The sequence below is a fragment of the Juglans regia genome, chromosome 10 (assembly GCF_001411555.2).
Source record: "Juglans regia cultivar Chandler chromosome 10, Walnut 2.0, whole genome shotgun sequence".
In the NCBI taxonomy this organism is placed as follows: domain Eukaryota; kingdom Viridiplantae; phylum Streptophyta; class Magnoliopsida; order Fagales; family Juglandaceae; genus Juglans; species Juglans regia.
In genome coordinates, this window is record NC_049910.1 from 2,243,206 (window position 1) to 2,258,489 (window position 15,284).

The following is a 15,284-nucleotide window of genomic DNA, read 5'->3' on the forward strand; positions in this document are numbered from 1 at the left end:
AAAAATTGTAAAATAATTGAGCCCACCGTAAATGTATTGTTGACCTGAAAATGATGTCTCCCTTCCAGCACACCAAACCTAAAAAGAAAAAAAGTTTTTTTACAAAGTTGCACTTGCATTCAAAGGCGTGCCAAGTAAAGGAAAAATGGACAAAATTCCTGCTTTGACAAAGTTCCTTTTGGTTGAGTTGCTGGCGGTATTCACTGGGTTTAGGTGAACGTGTGTCAATTGTGAACTAAAAATGGCTACATACGGAGACTTAACAGAAAATAAAAAAACTAACAGTAAATTTACTGTAGCTCCGTTAAGATAATAATTTTTGTTTAATAGCCACTTATATAATAGAGATAGTTATATATAGAAGATTAATGTGCATTAATTCATAATCATATGGCAAAGGAAAAATAATAATACGGCTGCACGCTCTACGACTAATTCCGGTGTCGATGGAGGAGCTCCAGACCAGATAGGCACACTCCACTGTAGTTGCACGAACCATCGCATTGCTGCCCTCCAGACCGTGCCAACCATCGCACTACCCCCCATTCCTCATTGTTCATCGACCTCTTTCTTCAGTTATGCAAATCACAAGGTATGCCAATAAAATCTGTCTTTTTAGAGTTTTGCTACACAACCTCCACCACACTCCACACTCCACACTTTTTTAAATTTTTTAAATTTTTAATATTTTTTTAAAATTTTTTTTTGAGTTTATTCTTTTTAAATTATTTATTCATTATTTATATAATAAATATTTAATAAAAGAAAAAAATAAAAAAAATTAAAAATAATGTGGAGTGTGGAGGTTGTATGAATAGTAGGAGGTTGAGTAGATTTTTTGAAAAAAAAAAAGAAAGAAAAATGTCGAATGTATCATTCTAAATCATGCTGCACCGATATTACTGTGATGGTTTTATATATATTGTTTCAAAATAATTAATTAAGTGCGTATGTGACTCCAATAGAAACTAATTCTAAAGATAAATTATGGCACTTGATTTCGAAGAAAAGTGCAATTATATAACGTCTGAAAGTTTAATAAATTCAGGAATAATTTTATCTTTTTAATAACAAAAGAGATCAGGAGATCTAAAAGCTGGTTGAGAGAGAGAGTTTGTGAGGGTGACTTACGGGAGTCGTATGGAAGAGGGAGAAAAGGACAGGAATCTGAGCCGGTCCACGGTGTCCCTTGCTAGGGGGGAAGACGACAGGGTGAATCACCAATTTTTTTTTTTTTTCTTTCCTCTGCAGAGCGGTGCACCATTCGATTCATGTGGGGTCTACGTGGTATGCTACCATTCTAATTCTTTTCGAATCATTTGGCCAACTACCTAGGAAAGTTGTCTGGCCATGATCAGCCACTATTAGAACGAACATCTACTTATTAACAGTCCCACAAAGGTATCCAGTTCCTGAACTTTAATTCTTCCATGGAAGCTGATCATGAATCCGAAAAAGCACCGACCTTCTCCTTACCTGTCGATGCTGATTCAAAAGCCACCGTAATCCGACCTCTCTCGATAGCGCCACCCCACATGCGAGCCTTCCACCTTGCATGGCTCTCTCTCTTCTCCTGCTTCTTCTCAACCTTCTCTATCCCTCCTCTCCTCGCCATCATCCGTGAAGACCTCAACCTCACCGACACTGATATTGGCAACGCCGGCATAGCTTCCTTTGTCGGCGCCATCTTCTCCCGCTTTGCCATGGGGCCTACATGCGACCTCGTTGGCCCTCGCGTCGCCTCCGCCACGCTGTCTCTCCTTACCGCGCCTGTCATCCTCTCCATGTCTCTCGTATCATCGCCGAAATCGTTCATTCTTATTCGCTTCCTAGTAGGCTTTTCGCTTGCTAACTTCGTCGCCAACCAGTTCTGGATGAGCTCTATGTTCTCCGGCCCCGTCGTCGGGCTTGCCAACGGAGTCGCCGCCGGCTGGGCTAACATGGGCTCGGGCGTCACCCAGTTGGTCATGCCGCTCATATACACTCTCTTCATATCCCTCCAGATACCATCTTCCACCGCTTGGCGTGCTGCTTTTATCGTGCCTGCAATATTCCAAGTAGTGACAGCAATATTGGTCTTGGTTTATGGCCAAGACCTTCCTTCCGGGAAATACAAACGCTCCAATATTAAGACCCCAAAAGAGAACTTTCTGAAAATTCTATGCAATGGGATTAAGAATTACAGAGGGTGGATACTGGCTTTAACATACGGATACTGTTTTGGAGTGGAGCTGACAACAAATAATATCATAGCGCAGTACTTCTACGACAGGTTTAATGTGAATCTGGACCTGGCTGGGACGATAGCGGCGAGCTTTGGAATGGCCAATTTTTTTTCCCGGCCGATAGGAGGGGTGATTTCCGACGAGATGGGGAAGAGGTTTGGAATGAGAGGGAGGCTGTGGGGGTTGTGGGTGGTGCAGACACTGGCGGGGTTGCTGTGTGTGTTACTGGGACGAGTCAATTCTCTGTGGGGTTCCATAACGGTGATGTGTGGTTTCGCTGTGTTCGTTCAAGCCGCAAGTGGTCTCACGTTCGGCGTGGTTCCTTTCGTTTCCAAGAGGTGAGTTTTGCTTGACCCATGAAAATTGGAACATTAAAAATCTCACGGTCACAAAAATAAAATAAAATAAAAAGTACTTATTTGTTTGGAACGCTAAACCATTTAATTTAAATTAATATTTATATATTTCAAAAAAGTTTACCAGATATACTTGTTTTTTATTATCTCCATATTAAATTGTTAAAAAGTCGTCATTTTTTTATTATCAATTATTCAGTATAATACAAAAGGACGATGGATACAAAAAATGATTAATAATAACCTTAAAAATTAAAAAAATATGCATATACGATTCCGTGGCTTTGTCACGACAGAAAATATTTCGGTCAGACTAGAAAAATAGTGTCGGTTAGAAAAATAGTGTCGGTACTTTCCACATTTCATAAGTTTGTTTGTTTGTGTACGTGTTTGACAAGATTCATTTGACACGATTCAAGAACTTTGTTTTTGTACTAATCATTTCAAGAGCCCGTTTGTCCTGGTCGATAAAAACGGAAGAAAAGTCCTATTAGTAGTTGGGACACAGTTGATAGTAGTACTTCTAGAATTAGTTTGCGAAGATGATATTTATATACTTGTGGTATTAATGCCCGCAGGTCGCTTGGAGTGATATCGGGGATGACAGGTAGTGGAGGGACGGTGGGGGCAGTGGTGACGCAGCTCTTGTTGTTTTCAGGCTCTAAGTTCTCGAAGCAGACAAGCATCTCTCTCATGGGGGTTATGATGCTCGTCTGCACTCTCCCAATCACCCTCATCTACTTCCCGCAATGGGGCGGAATGTTTTGCGGCCCTGCAGCCTCTCATCATCTTCCCATGAAACCCAATATTGCAGATGATGATGATCATTACCACTTGATAGAATAAGGTTCCCCCAGCACGTTCATGGCATGTATAATTATTTGTTTCTAAGATAATAATGAAGGGAAAAATATTTTCTCAATTGGTTCTATCACGAATCATTAAGAAAACTCAAAACTTAATCCATGTGGACAAGAGTGTTCTTATTTTTTGATGGAGATTATCTGCAATGAACCATTTATGAAAACATTTTATCGAGTAATGTTATATTTTATATTCTCATCTTATTTTTATCCTACCATTTAAGATATGATACATTTATCATCATCACTCAGTAGTGATAAATGTGTCATATCTTACATAATAAAATGAAAATTAGATGATAAGGTGGTGAATAAAATTTTCTAAAAGTATACATGTAAAAGGCAAAAGAAACAAAAGATATGCTTTCGTGGGATGGTTCTATCCTAAAGCAGAATATTAGTACTTTTGTAAAGAAGAATAGCAAGAAAGCTACACGTATTTCGACATAAATAAGAGGTTTGTCTACTGGTTAGTTTTATTTTATTAAGGTATGCATCTTTTTTTCTGTTTTGTTTTAATGCTTATTTTATTATCTTGGATAGTGCTTAATTATTTATATAGTTGGTTTTTATGACGGGTTTGGATTTTATGATTTATTGTACCAACCAGGTATTCGGTTGTAACCCGATTACTGCCAAAATAAAGAAGACTACGGAAAGAATTATAAACATCGCTAAATCCGATTACTGCTTACTGGATTTCCGGCTAAGCTCATCTAACTGCCTGCTTTCCTTTCTGTTAATTAACTGTTCTTATGCTATATGCCAACGACTTATAGTGCTTGACAAAGAAGCTGATGCTAATTATGGTTAAATTAACTTATTCAGTTGTTTTCTCAATAATGCTTCAGAGCTCTATCCCTAACCATGGAAAAGCCCTGAAAAAAGAGTCTTGGCAGAGCCCACCAACCTCCCAGAATTCCAACCAAAGTGAACTTTTCTTCTTTCAGTTCGACTCTAGCAATGCAGAGAAGCTTATAGTCTTGAACTTCAACATTTTTAGCGTATAGTGACTACAAAGCAAAAGATATCAGCTGTGAATAAAAGCAATCTATTTGTAAAAATACATCCAAGACATTTGAATGAGATTGGAAGTTGATCCACTCACTCCATTCTACCCACAATTATCAAATCTAAATTGTTATAAACCATAGTGCATGCGACCAATTAAGATGTCAATTCGAAGAAGTCATTGAATAATTTCCATGGAAACATAGGCACATAATCAGATCATGGATCAATTGTCACAGATGATATATAGGCAGTCCAAATTTAGCTATGAAATACACGTGGCTATGAGAAACTGCAGCCTGATAAGCGTTTGAAAGAGAGAATTAGGAAAACACATCATGTTCTAGTCTTTATCCTGTTTCTTCTCCATTCTTTCCTTATAAGCAAGGGCAGCAGAACCAGGAATTATAAGATGGGAGAAATACAAAAATAAAAAATAAATAAAAAGTTAAAAATCGTGGGGAGGGGAAACTAATTTTTAACAAGTTTCTAAAATCATGGAATGGGCATCCAATGGGTGGAGTGATGCCCTTTGACATAAGTATTGGTAGAACCAACTTCCCTCAATAAGCATGTGTACTTGCAAGCCCAAGTAAACTGTCACAGCCATCCAAAAAACTCTCACTAGATGCCATATCCAGTACATATATATAACCTTAGCGCCATAAAAACTGGAGAAAAGTATTGGAATAAAAAGTCAATGCAAATAGTAAAAAAATAGGCACACCTTTTTTCTGTACAAGTGAGGCTCTTTGCGCATAGATTGATGACATAACTGCAACATGTAAAGTTTGAAATAATAAGCTCATCAAGGAATGGTCAAGCAAGATCCTTTTTTTCCTATAACAGTAGTTTTTTTCTTCGAGTTATATGCATATAGGAACAAAGAACAAAGAGTAACTCCTGAGATTTCAACCTCATAACTCAAAAATGACATATTGTAGTCTATAGTTACCTCACTCAACAAAGCCTTGGTTTCCACTTAAATTCAAAGCAGCTACCCCAATTTAATAGACCATTGATCTACTCCAAGTATGTAGAATCATATCAGCCACTGAAATAGTCAAGACGATACCAGGGAGGACAAAATCATAATAGCAAGGATTTTACACAAGAAATTATCAACAATAATGAAAATATATATCCTATGAGATAACCGCATATTGATGAAAATTGATTGTTCCCATTATGTTCAACAAAATTAAAAAATTTATTCATCTGTCGAGAATCCACGTATTTCTTCAGCTCACTAGTCAAACACTAGGGGATGGATTGCCTCTTGATACCCTAGTTCGTGAGTTCTATACAAGAGTTTAGAAAGCTTTTTTATTGGACCCTCTCTTAAGTCATGAGTACAACAAGGTGAAATGGAATACTTACCTGACCAACAAAAACATAGACTGAGAGAGGACAAGGATTTGTGCTTAGGAGTAACAAAATAATTTTGATTGCAATGAGTGCAATAGGATGATCCAAGTTTGTCAACACAGTAAGAAATAAAAAACCAGGTAGCCAGAATTTCTGGGCAAACATCCAGAAGGTCCACGGATCTTCTTCCTCATCCAAAGCATCTGACAAGTGGTGATCATCCAGCAAAATATCAAGATCCATGTTAATGAAAATTTGAAATTCAATGCATGAAAATTAACTATGGGTACAAGTTTAAAAGATGCTGATACCTTAAAAATGGAACATATAGCCCATAATACTGGTTGATATGTTCTACTCACCATCCATAGCATAAACAACAAGAGGCTGAAAGCTTCTAGACTCCATTACAACCGACACAGCAAGTATGCATCCGATACTTAGCTTATGCCCTACAAGAATGTCATCGCAACAACCATAATATTAAAACAGGTTGCATATTAAGTTTGATAAGTTTGTAATTTTGGATATTTTGTCTGGTCTTCGGAAGTATTAGTTTTTTATGCCTGGATTTTGGGCCTTTTGATTTATTTGTATCCCCCAGGTGTCTTGATGTAACCACGGTTTTCCTCCGCCACAAGTGAGGGCAATCAATAAAATTGGAGTACCATCCTCTTCTTAAAAAAAAAAAAAAAGTTGCATATTAAACAAATAACATAATATGTATTGCTTATTGCATTAGGAAGGACCTCAGTCGATTCTCAAAAGAAGTTAACAAGCAAAGTATAAGCCCAGAAAATAACTGCTGTTAAACTCTATATAATAAATATTAGTGGTATAGCATCTCTAAAACTAGATTAGATGGATAATAACACTGCAATAAATGGATGGGAAACGATAACACCATGTGACCCATCTCATTATGTAAACCATTTTCTCCACAAGACACTCCCTTTTGAAATGGTTAAGCTTTGCAACTCTTTCAGGGAATAGGTAGGTGCAGTGCAGGGCTAAAGTAAAGTAAATTTTCCCAGTAGATTGAAACAGGCCACTGTAGCGTAAGATACTGTCACGTGCCATTTGCTTAATGGCTTATCTATTGTTGTGGGTCAGTATTTGTATTGGGTTATGAGTCTACGTTTATGTTTATTGAGTCATTTATAATTCTGTTGAGTCAAGTCTGGGTCATAAAGTGATGTGCCGAGAATTATGGTGGAAAGGGTCTTGGGCAGTTATTTACCACGTTGTTTGTGGATTGTTGAGCCCGTTAATTGTTGGTCACGTTGTATTTCTGTTGTTTTTATTTCTGTTCTATTTAAAGCACTTCCAGTAATGAAAAGGTATCAAATTTCTGCAGTCAATTTGCTTAGTATTGGAGGCTAAACCCCCTCGAAGTGGTTATATAATTCCAGTGCCTAAGTTTTACATTTGACATTGGTATCAGAGCCAGGTTTGGGCCCATGGCAGAGGGCACTGGCACTCGTTATTCTCAATTATCTGAGTCTTTGGCTTTAGTCAAACAGTCTCAGGAGGTTTATCAAAAGAAACAAGATTCATTACAACATGCTGTTGAAGGCTTAGCTCAGCAATTGCAAGCTGTTGCAGCTAATGTAGATGCCTTGGTGAGAATTAATGGGAAGAAACAAGAGGATTCTGGGAATGAATCAGGCGCACAGGTGACAAATCCCTTATTTGAAGAGCATGGAGGTATTCAAACTAGAGCCATACGCCTTGACTTTCCAAGGTTTGATGGAGAAGACCCGCAACCAGTTCTTCACATATCACCAAACAAATCCTCATCATAGAGTTTTATTAGCTTCCTTCCACATGGAAGGGAAGGCTCTCATCTGGTTCCAAGATCTTGAAGCTTCTGGAGGATTAACCAGCTGGGAAGGATTTGTTCGGGCACTACAAACCAGGTTTGGATCTTCAGTGTATGACGATCCCATGGAGGCACTCATGAAGCTACGCCAAACCACTACAGTTGAGGCTTACAAAACTCAGTTTGAGACTCTCTCCAACCAACTGAGGGGGCTTGCTGAGCCTTATAAGCTTAGCTGTTTTTTAACTGGCCTGCGTGAAGACATAAGATTTATGGTGAGAATGCTTAACCCACAAACTCTTATTACAGCTTACGGATTAGCAAAAATGCAGGAGGAAAATGTGGCAGCGTTTCGAAGGTCAAACAAGATGGGGTTAGGGCCAACCAGACCTCCTCTTAGCTTACCACCTGCTGCAGAAAGGAAAGCCATTGTACCAGTGCAGAGGTTAACTCCTATACAGATGAAGGAACGAAGAGAGAAGGGCCTTTGCTACAACTGTGATGAGAAATGGGGACCGAGACATATGTGCAAGGCTGCTAGATTATTTATTATGGAATGTGAAGACTCAAGTGAGGAAGAAGAAAACAAGCCTAACTGTTCTATGGTAGAGTTTGAAGGGGAATGCAGCAAATCAAAATCAGATCCAGAAATAGTAGAATTGGAGCCTGGAATTTCCATACATGCCTTGTTGGGTTCTCCAAGCCCAAGGACTATGCGCCTCATTGGACAGATTCATGGAATTAGGGTGGTTATCCTCATTGACACAGGAAGCACCCATAATTTTATGGATCCTTCTATCCCTATGAAGGCTAAGCTTCGGGTTGAACCTACGGATGGATTGGCTGTTAAGGTAGCCAATGGAGATACCTTGCTCAGCCAAGGGAGGTGTTTGGAGGCTAGACTGCAAATGCAAGGTAACTCAATTCGTACTGATTTTTACATTCTCACGCTGGGAGGTTGCGATGTGGTGCTAGGTGTGCAGTGGCTCAGGACTTTGGGTCCCATTCTGTGGGATTTCTCTAAACTCTTAATGGAGTTTAAGGTCAACAATCAGAAACAGATTTTGCAAGGTATGTACCCCTCTGATTTATCCATGATAGAAGGGGAGAAGTTTGGAAAGGTATCTAAACAAAACAAAAGGGGTTTAGTGATACAACTTCTTAACCAAACAGAATCTTTATTTTCCTTGGATGTTGCTCCTGTTTTTCATGAATTGATATCTAAATTTGAGGAGGTTTTCGAAGAACCAAAAGGACTTCCACCAACCAGATCACATGACCATCATATCGACCTACATCCTGGTACTAAACCTACGTGTCTAGGGCCTTACAGGTACCCATACTTCCAGAAAACCGAAATAGAGAAGTTGATCCAAGAAATGCTTTCATCGGGGATAATTAGACCTAGCCAAAGTCCATTCTCATCCCCGGTACTCTTAGTAAGGAAACATGATGGAAGTTGGAGGCTATGTGTAGATTACCGCACTCTAAACAAGGAAACCATTAAAGTAAAATTTCCCATCCCTATAGTAGATGAGCTACTAGATGAACTACATGGAGCAATTATTTTTAGTAAGCTTGATCTAAGATCTGGGTATCACCAAATAAGAGTCCACCCCGAAGATATTCCAAAAACTGCCTTTCGGACTCATGAAGGGCATTATGAATTTTTGGTAATGCCTTTTGGATTGACTAATGCCCCCTCCACTTTTCAATCCCTCATGAATGATATTTTCAAGCCATATTTAAGGAAGTTCATCTTAGTTTTCTTCGATGACATCCTTGTATATAGCCAAACCTTGGAAGACCATCTTCAACATTTAGAAACTGTTCTGTTAATCCTCAAACAGCATCAACTCTTTGCTAAGAAATCTAAGTGTAGTTTTGGATGTTCTGAAATTGAATACCTTGGACACTTGATTTCTAAAGAGGGAGTTAGAGCTGATCCCAAAAAGATAGAGTCCATGCTGAATTGGCCTTTTCCAAGTAGCCTAAAATCTCTAAGAGGGTTCTTGGGATTAACAGGGTATTACCGTAAGTTCATAAAAGGATATGGTCTCATAGCTGCTCCTCTAACGGCGCTCCTTAAAAAAAATTCCTTTACGTGGTCAGATTTAGCAAGGGAAGCATTTCAAAATCTTAAGAAGGCTGTCACTAACCCCCCAGTTTTGATTTTACCTGACTTTACTAAACCCTTTACTATTCAATGTGATGCATCGGGGTATGGGATTGGGGCTGTTTTGATGCAACAGGGAAGGCCCATTGCCTACATGAGTCAAGCCTTACAAGGGAAAGCCTTACAACTATCAACCTATGAAAAGGAGCTTATGGCAGTTGTACTAGCAGTAAAAAAATGGAGAGCATATTTGTTGGGACACTCATTTATGGTGCAAACAGATCATCAAAGCCTCAAATATCTTCTAGAACAAAAGGTGGGAACTCCTCTCCAACAAAAATGGCTCACCAAGCTCTTAGGCTATGATTTTTCTGTGGAGTACAAAAAAGGAAAAGAAAACTCAGTAGCTGATGCATTATCAAGGAAGGAAGAAGAGAACATAGGGGAACTAGCAGCTATATCCATGCCAACAGCCCACTGGACAGCACAACTTAAAGAATCCTACAGAACTGACTCTGAGTTACAAAGGCTGCTACAAGACTATGAGAAGGGAGAATTAGACCTCCAGAAATATAGCATGAAGGAAGGACTCATGTTTTATAAAAATAGGTTGTATATTGGGGCTTCTTCATCTCTTAAGGACCAGCTGCTACGACTAGTTCACAGCAGTCCTCCAGCAGGACATTCGGGAATTCATAAGACACTGCAGAGAGCTAGAGCAGAATTTTACTGGGTGGGAATGAAAAGGGATATAATAAATTTCATCAGAGAGTGTGAAGTATGTCAGAGGAATAAAACAGAAAATATTCATCCAGCTGGCCTCCTTCAACCATTGCCTATTCCCGATAAGGTATGGACTGACATTTCCCTTGACTTTATTGAAGGATTACCCATCTCTAGTGGGTATAGTGTTATATTAGTTGTAGTGGACAGACTCTCTAAATATGCCCACTTCATACCCATAGCTCATCCGTACACTGCCTCTAAAATTGCCCAAGTTTTCATGACCAATATATTCAAGTTGCACGGAATGCCTAGTTCGATTGTGTCCGATCGAGACCCAACATTCACTAGTAATTTTTGGAGGGAGCTATTTAAATTACAAGGTACAGAATTAAAATTTAGCTCATCTTACCATCCTCAAACGGATGGTCAGACAGAAATTGTGAACAAGTGTGTAGAGCAGTACTTACGATGTTTTACTGGTGATCGACCGAAGGAATGGGTAAAATGGCTACCCCTAGCTGAGTGGTGGTACAACACTAACACTCACACATCAACTAAATTAACACCATTTGAAGCAGTATATGGATACTCACCTCCAAGGTTGCTCCCTTTTACTTATGGGTCAACTTCTGTGCAAGCGGTGGAAGAAAATATGAAGTCCCGAGACCAGATAATACGGATTTTGAAGGGGAACCTGCAATTGGCCCAAGAACGAATGAAGAAATTTGCAGACTTGAAAAGAACTGAAAGGAGTTTTGAGATTGGAGATTGGGTGTACCTTCGTCTCCAGCCCTACAAACAGCATTCGGTAATACAGAGGCGCAATCTGAAGTTATCCCCAAGGTTCTACGGGCCCTACCAAATTCTGGAAAAAATTGGCACTGTTGCTTACAAATTGGAGCTGCCGTCTGAAGCTCAAGTCCATCCAGTAGTCCATGTTTCGAATTTAAAGAGGAAGCTAGGAAGTCGAAATCACCTTGTAGCCACAATTCCTCCAAGTAATCCAGAAGGCATCCTACGAGCAGAACCAGAAGAGATTTTACAACGCAGGATGAAGAAGAAACGAAATACTGCAGTTTCAGAATTGTTGGTCAAATGGAAAGGCTTGGAACACGGTGAAGCATCTTGGGTAGAATATTCGATTTTAGCAAAAGACTTCCCTGACCTTGTGGGCAAGGTCTTCTGATGGGAATGGAAGTGTCACGTGCCATTTGCTTAATGGCTTATCTATTGTTGTGGGTCAGTATTTGTATTGGGTTATGAGTCTACGTTTATGTTTATTGAGTCATTTATAATTCTGTTGAGTCAAGTCTGGGTCATAAAGTGATGTGCCGAGAATTATGGTGGAAAGGGTCTTGGGCAGTTATTTACCACGTTGTTTGTGGATTGTTGAGCCCGTTAATTGTTGGTCACGTTGTATTTCTGTTGTTTTTATTTCTGTTCTATTTAAAGCACTTCCAGTAATGAAAAGGTATCAAATTTCTGCAGTCAATTTGCTTAGTATTGGAGGCTAAACCCCCTCGAAGTGGTTATATAATTCCAGTGCCTAAGTTTTACATTTGACAGATACGAGTTCCATTATCCCCGCACGAACACGAACGTCATCAGAATAGCGTAGTAACGAAAGCTAAACTTGATGAAAATTACATTATCTACGTGCTTGGTTATGTATTTAGATTCTAAACATGGGAAGTTCAACTTGTGAAACTTAAATTGGGGACGCGCCCGCCGCCCACTTCCATGTTTGGACTAAAAAAAGATACGCAACGTGGGAAATTCTTTAAAAGCCTTCGAAATGTAACCCAAGATACGGAACCACAAGATTTTGCATTAACAGTAATATTGAATAAAAAAAGATAAATAACCTTACAATTTATATGCAGCAAGCACTTGACTTTTACGCTGTAACGCTAGGGCAGGTTTGGGGCCAAAACCAAAACACAAAATTCTCATCTCATCTCATCTCATCATCACACCTTTTTTAAATCCCCATACAAAATATAATAAACAATTCAATTTTTTCAAATCCCAATACACATTTTTCAAATCCCAAAACAATAATAATATTAAAACTTAATATTTTAAACTTCAAAACAAAACACAAAATTCTCATCTCACCCCCAAAACCTACCCTAAGACTGAATGAAAATGACGCAAAATTTTGACTTAAATCAAATAGAAGATTTAGAGCGAATTACCTGAAAAACAGAAATATTTTCTCCATGGGATTAATTGACGCTCAAATGCTGACACGCGGTTGCGAAGAACAGGTTCAAGGGCCTTTATCAACGTCTTTAAAGGTTCAAATTTGGCATAATCTGCGAGAAAGTAGTGGAACGCAAAGAAAATTAAGAAAGCGGTCGAGAATTGTCAGGAGACAAATTTTACGAGAGAAATACACGGAGAGAAAGAGAGACAAACTCACAGGATTTTCTGGAATGAAAGATTGGTGGATAAGACGAGGTTATCACAGTAATAGATTGTCTGATCGGACGGAGAAATTTGGTCGAGTGCGCCATCCACATTACCGGCTGTGGTTCCGAAGGGCCTTTCCTTCCTTCAAAGGACCCCCCCACCCACAATGGATCTTTCGGATCAACAAAGCGAATCTACCTTGGGTAGGAGTAGTGACAATTATTTCATTTTGAAAGAAAAACGAGGAAACCATCGTCGTTTTGCTTTACTATATTCATCAAAATCAGTATGCTTTCTAATAGATAGATCAATATTAATTGAAAATTTCTCTTCATCACCCTCACATCACATACTACACATAATTTTATTTTTATTTTTTTTCTTAATAAATGTATGGTACATAGATAATGAATAGAATAAATCAATTAATTTATGGAGAATAAAAGTAAAAAAAATTAAAAAATTAAAAATAAATATGATATATAGTGTATAGGAATGATGAGTAGCAAAATTTGTATTAATATCAATATAAAATAATTCCTATTATATGCATTAAATACTCAATATTACTTTAAAAAACCCTACAAACAAACAGTTAGATACACCGTAGAATTGAAAAAAATATCATATTCATTGTGATCTTAATCATTATTTTCTCACCATTTATTTATATGATGTCAAATAATTTAATGCTAAGTAATGAATAATAAATAATTTTTCTATAATTTAATATTAAATTATAAAATTATTTAATAAAAAATGATAATCAGCACTAACCATGTAGAATTAAACAAATACATGAAACTTTAATTTAATTAAAAATGCTCTAGATAATTAAAGAAACAGTTCCTCTTTAGAACGATAATGTCGAAGCTGTGAGTTTAATGACAGCCAATGCTATGCTGACATATCAGACTCCTCATAAAAAAAACCCATGTACCGCATCACAGTATAGCAAAAGCAAAACTCTCACTTTATCCGTGTATGTATATTTCTCATGTGAAGACAGATCTTAGGAGTGGTTTGGATTCATAGATGAGTTGAGATGTGTTGAGATGATTTGTGAATAGTAGAATAAAAGTTGAATTATTTATTATATTTTATATAAAAATTTGAGAAATTTGTTTTGAAATTTGAAAAAGTTGAATTGTTTATTATATTTTGTGTAAAATTTTGAGAAAATTGTAATGATGAGATAAGATGAGTTGAGATGGGTTACGAATACAAACGAGGCCTTAGACACCTTTGCACTTTGCACCCACCCCACTGTTGCGTGACGTACAACCATCACCCCTTCAAATTGTTGTGTCGAACCATTTCGCCTCTGCAACCAATTTGTTATCGTCCTCTGTCTATCTCCATCACCGTTGGGACTACTCTTCTATTTGCTTATTGAAAATGGTAGGAAACGAAACTATTACAGAAAAGGGACACATTTCATATAAAATGGTTCCTGTAGATTTGGATTAATGATGAACTGAGGTTGGTTGAAAATTATAGGCTTTCTCTGCTAAACTTGCCGCTACCATCAAGCCCAAAATCAAAGTTTTTTAGGACATGAGCTTGCACTGGACGACATTGCCAAGATTCTACACGGTGATTTGTGGATTCTTACTCAGAGTGCCAGTAATCATATTAGATTTACCGATTCCCAACTTTCTTTCATTTTCTCTCTCTCAAAAAAAAAAAAAATCACCTTTTACAAATCTAACCCCATATGTGAGTTTCCAAATTTAAACCTTTAAAAATTCCCCTCCTCGCAAAATACCACGAGCATTCACCATCGAAGAGGTCTGGTTGCTTTCATAGCCCCAGTCTTCAAATAAAAGATGCTAAAAATAATTTATTTTTTCCATTGAAATTAATTAGCAAACCACAAAAACTTCAGCCAAATCTTTATTTTCCCCAAGTTTTGAGTTTTTTTTGTTAACAAAAAATCTACTCAACCTCCTACTATTCACACAAGCTCCACACTCCACATTATTTTTAATTTTTATTATTTTTTTCTTTTATTAAATATTTATTATATGAATAATGAATAAAAAATTTGAAATAATTTAAAAAGAATAAACTCAAAAAAAAATTTAAAAAAAATATTAAAAATTTAAAAAATTTAAAAAAATGTAGAATGTGAAGTGTGGTGGAGGTTGTGTAATAAAGCTCTTTTGTTAATGCATTGAGTCTGACACAAAAAGGCAAAACTTTGATTGAGAGAGAGAGAGAGAGAGAGAGAGAGAGTATTTTTGTTCTTCCTCTACATTGCGATCCAGACTTTCGAAAATGGCCTGCCACCATTAAGATGCTATTATTTGGAGGAAATATGAAGGTTTCTTAGATTGTGTTTAGATGTTGAAATGAGTTTAGTTGAATTGAGTTGAGTTG

At 37.7% G+C, this 15,284-nt stretch overlaps 2 protein-coding genes across 10 annotated transcripts; one reads left to right on the plus strand and one right to left on the minus strand.

Moving 5' to 3' along the window:
* The first annotated feature begins 1,296 nt into the window (after nucleotides 1–1,296).
* Nucleotides 1,297–3,608, plus strand: LOC118349574 (high affinity nitrate transporter 2.7-like). The gene is made up of 2 exons (XM_035694692.1): nucleotides 1,297–2,563; nucleotides 3,160–3,608. The coding sequence occupies exons 1-2, from the start codon at nucleotides 1,431–1,433 to the stop codon at nucleotides 3,425–3,427; spliced, it is 1,401 nt and encodes a 466-aa protein (XP_035550585.1). The 5' UTR covers nucleotides 1,297–1,430; the 3' UTR covers nucleotides 3,428–3,608.
* A 543-nt stretch (nucleotides 3,609–4,151) lies between these two features.
* LOC108984725 lies at nucleotides 4,152–13,145 on the minus strand. 9 transcript variants are annotated; one of them, XR_004802554.1, is made up of 8 exons: nucleotides 12,913–13,145; nucleotides 12,686–12,805; nucleotides 11,266–11,502; nucleotides 11,081–11,181; nucleotides 6,135–6,275; nucleotides 5,411–6,026; nucleotides 5,183–5,230; nucleotides 4,624–5,052 (listed from the first exon to the last, which is right to left on the minus strand). XR_004802554.1 is itself a non-coding variant. In XM_035694695.1 (7 exons), the coding sequence occupies exons 1-5, from the start codon at nucleotides 13,010–13,012 to the stop codon at nucleotides 5,416–5,418; spliced, it is 564 nt and encodes a 187-aa protein (XP_035550588.1). In that variant the 5' UTR covers nucleotides 13,013–13,133; the 3' UTR covers nucleotides 4,152–4,457; nucleotides 5,183–5,230; nucleotides 5,411–5,415. The 9 variants fall into 9 exon arrangements, 6 of the variants coding, with proteins under 6 accessions (XP_035550588.1, XP_035550586.1, XP_035550591.1 ...); XR_004802555.1 differs by having other exon boundaries at nucleotides 6,186–6,275; nucleotides 12,913–13,144; XM_035694695.1 differs by lacking the exons at nucleotides 4,624–5,052; nucleotides 11,081–11,181; nucleotides 11,266–11,502 and adding an exon at nucleotides 4,152–4,457 and having other exon boundaries at nucleotides 5,411–5,478; nucleotides 5,836–6,026; nucleotides 6,186–6,275; nucleotides 12,913–13,133.
* Between the last annotated feature and the right edge of the window lie 2,139 nt (nucleotides 13,146–15,284).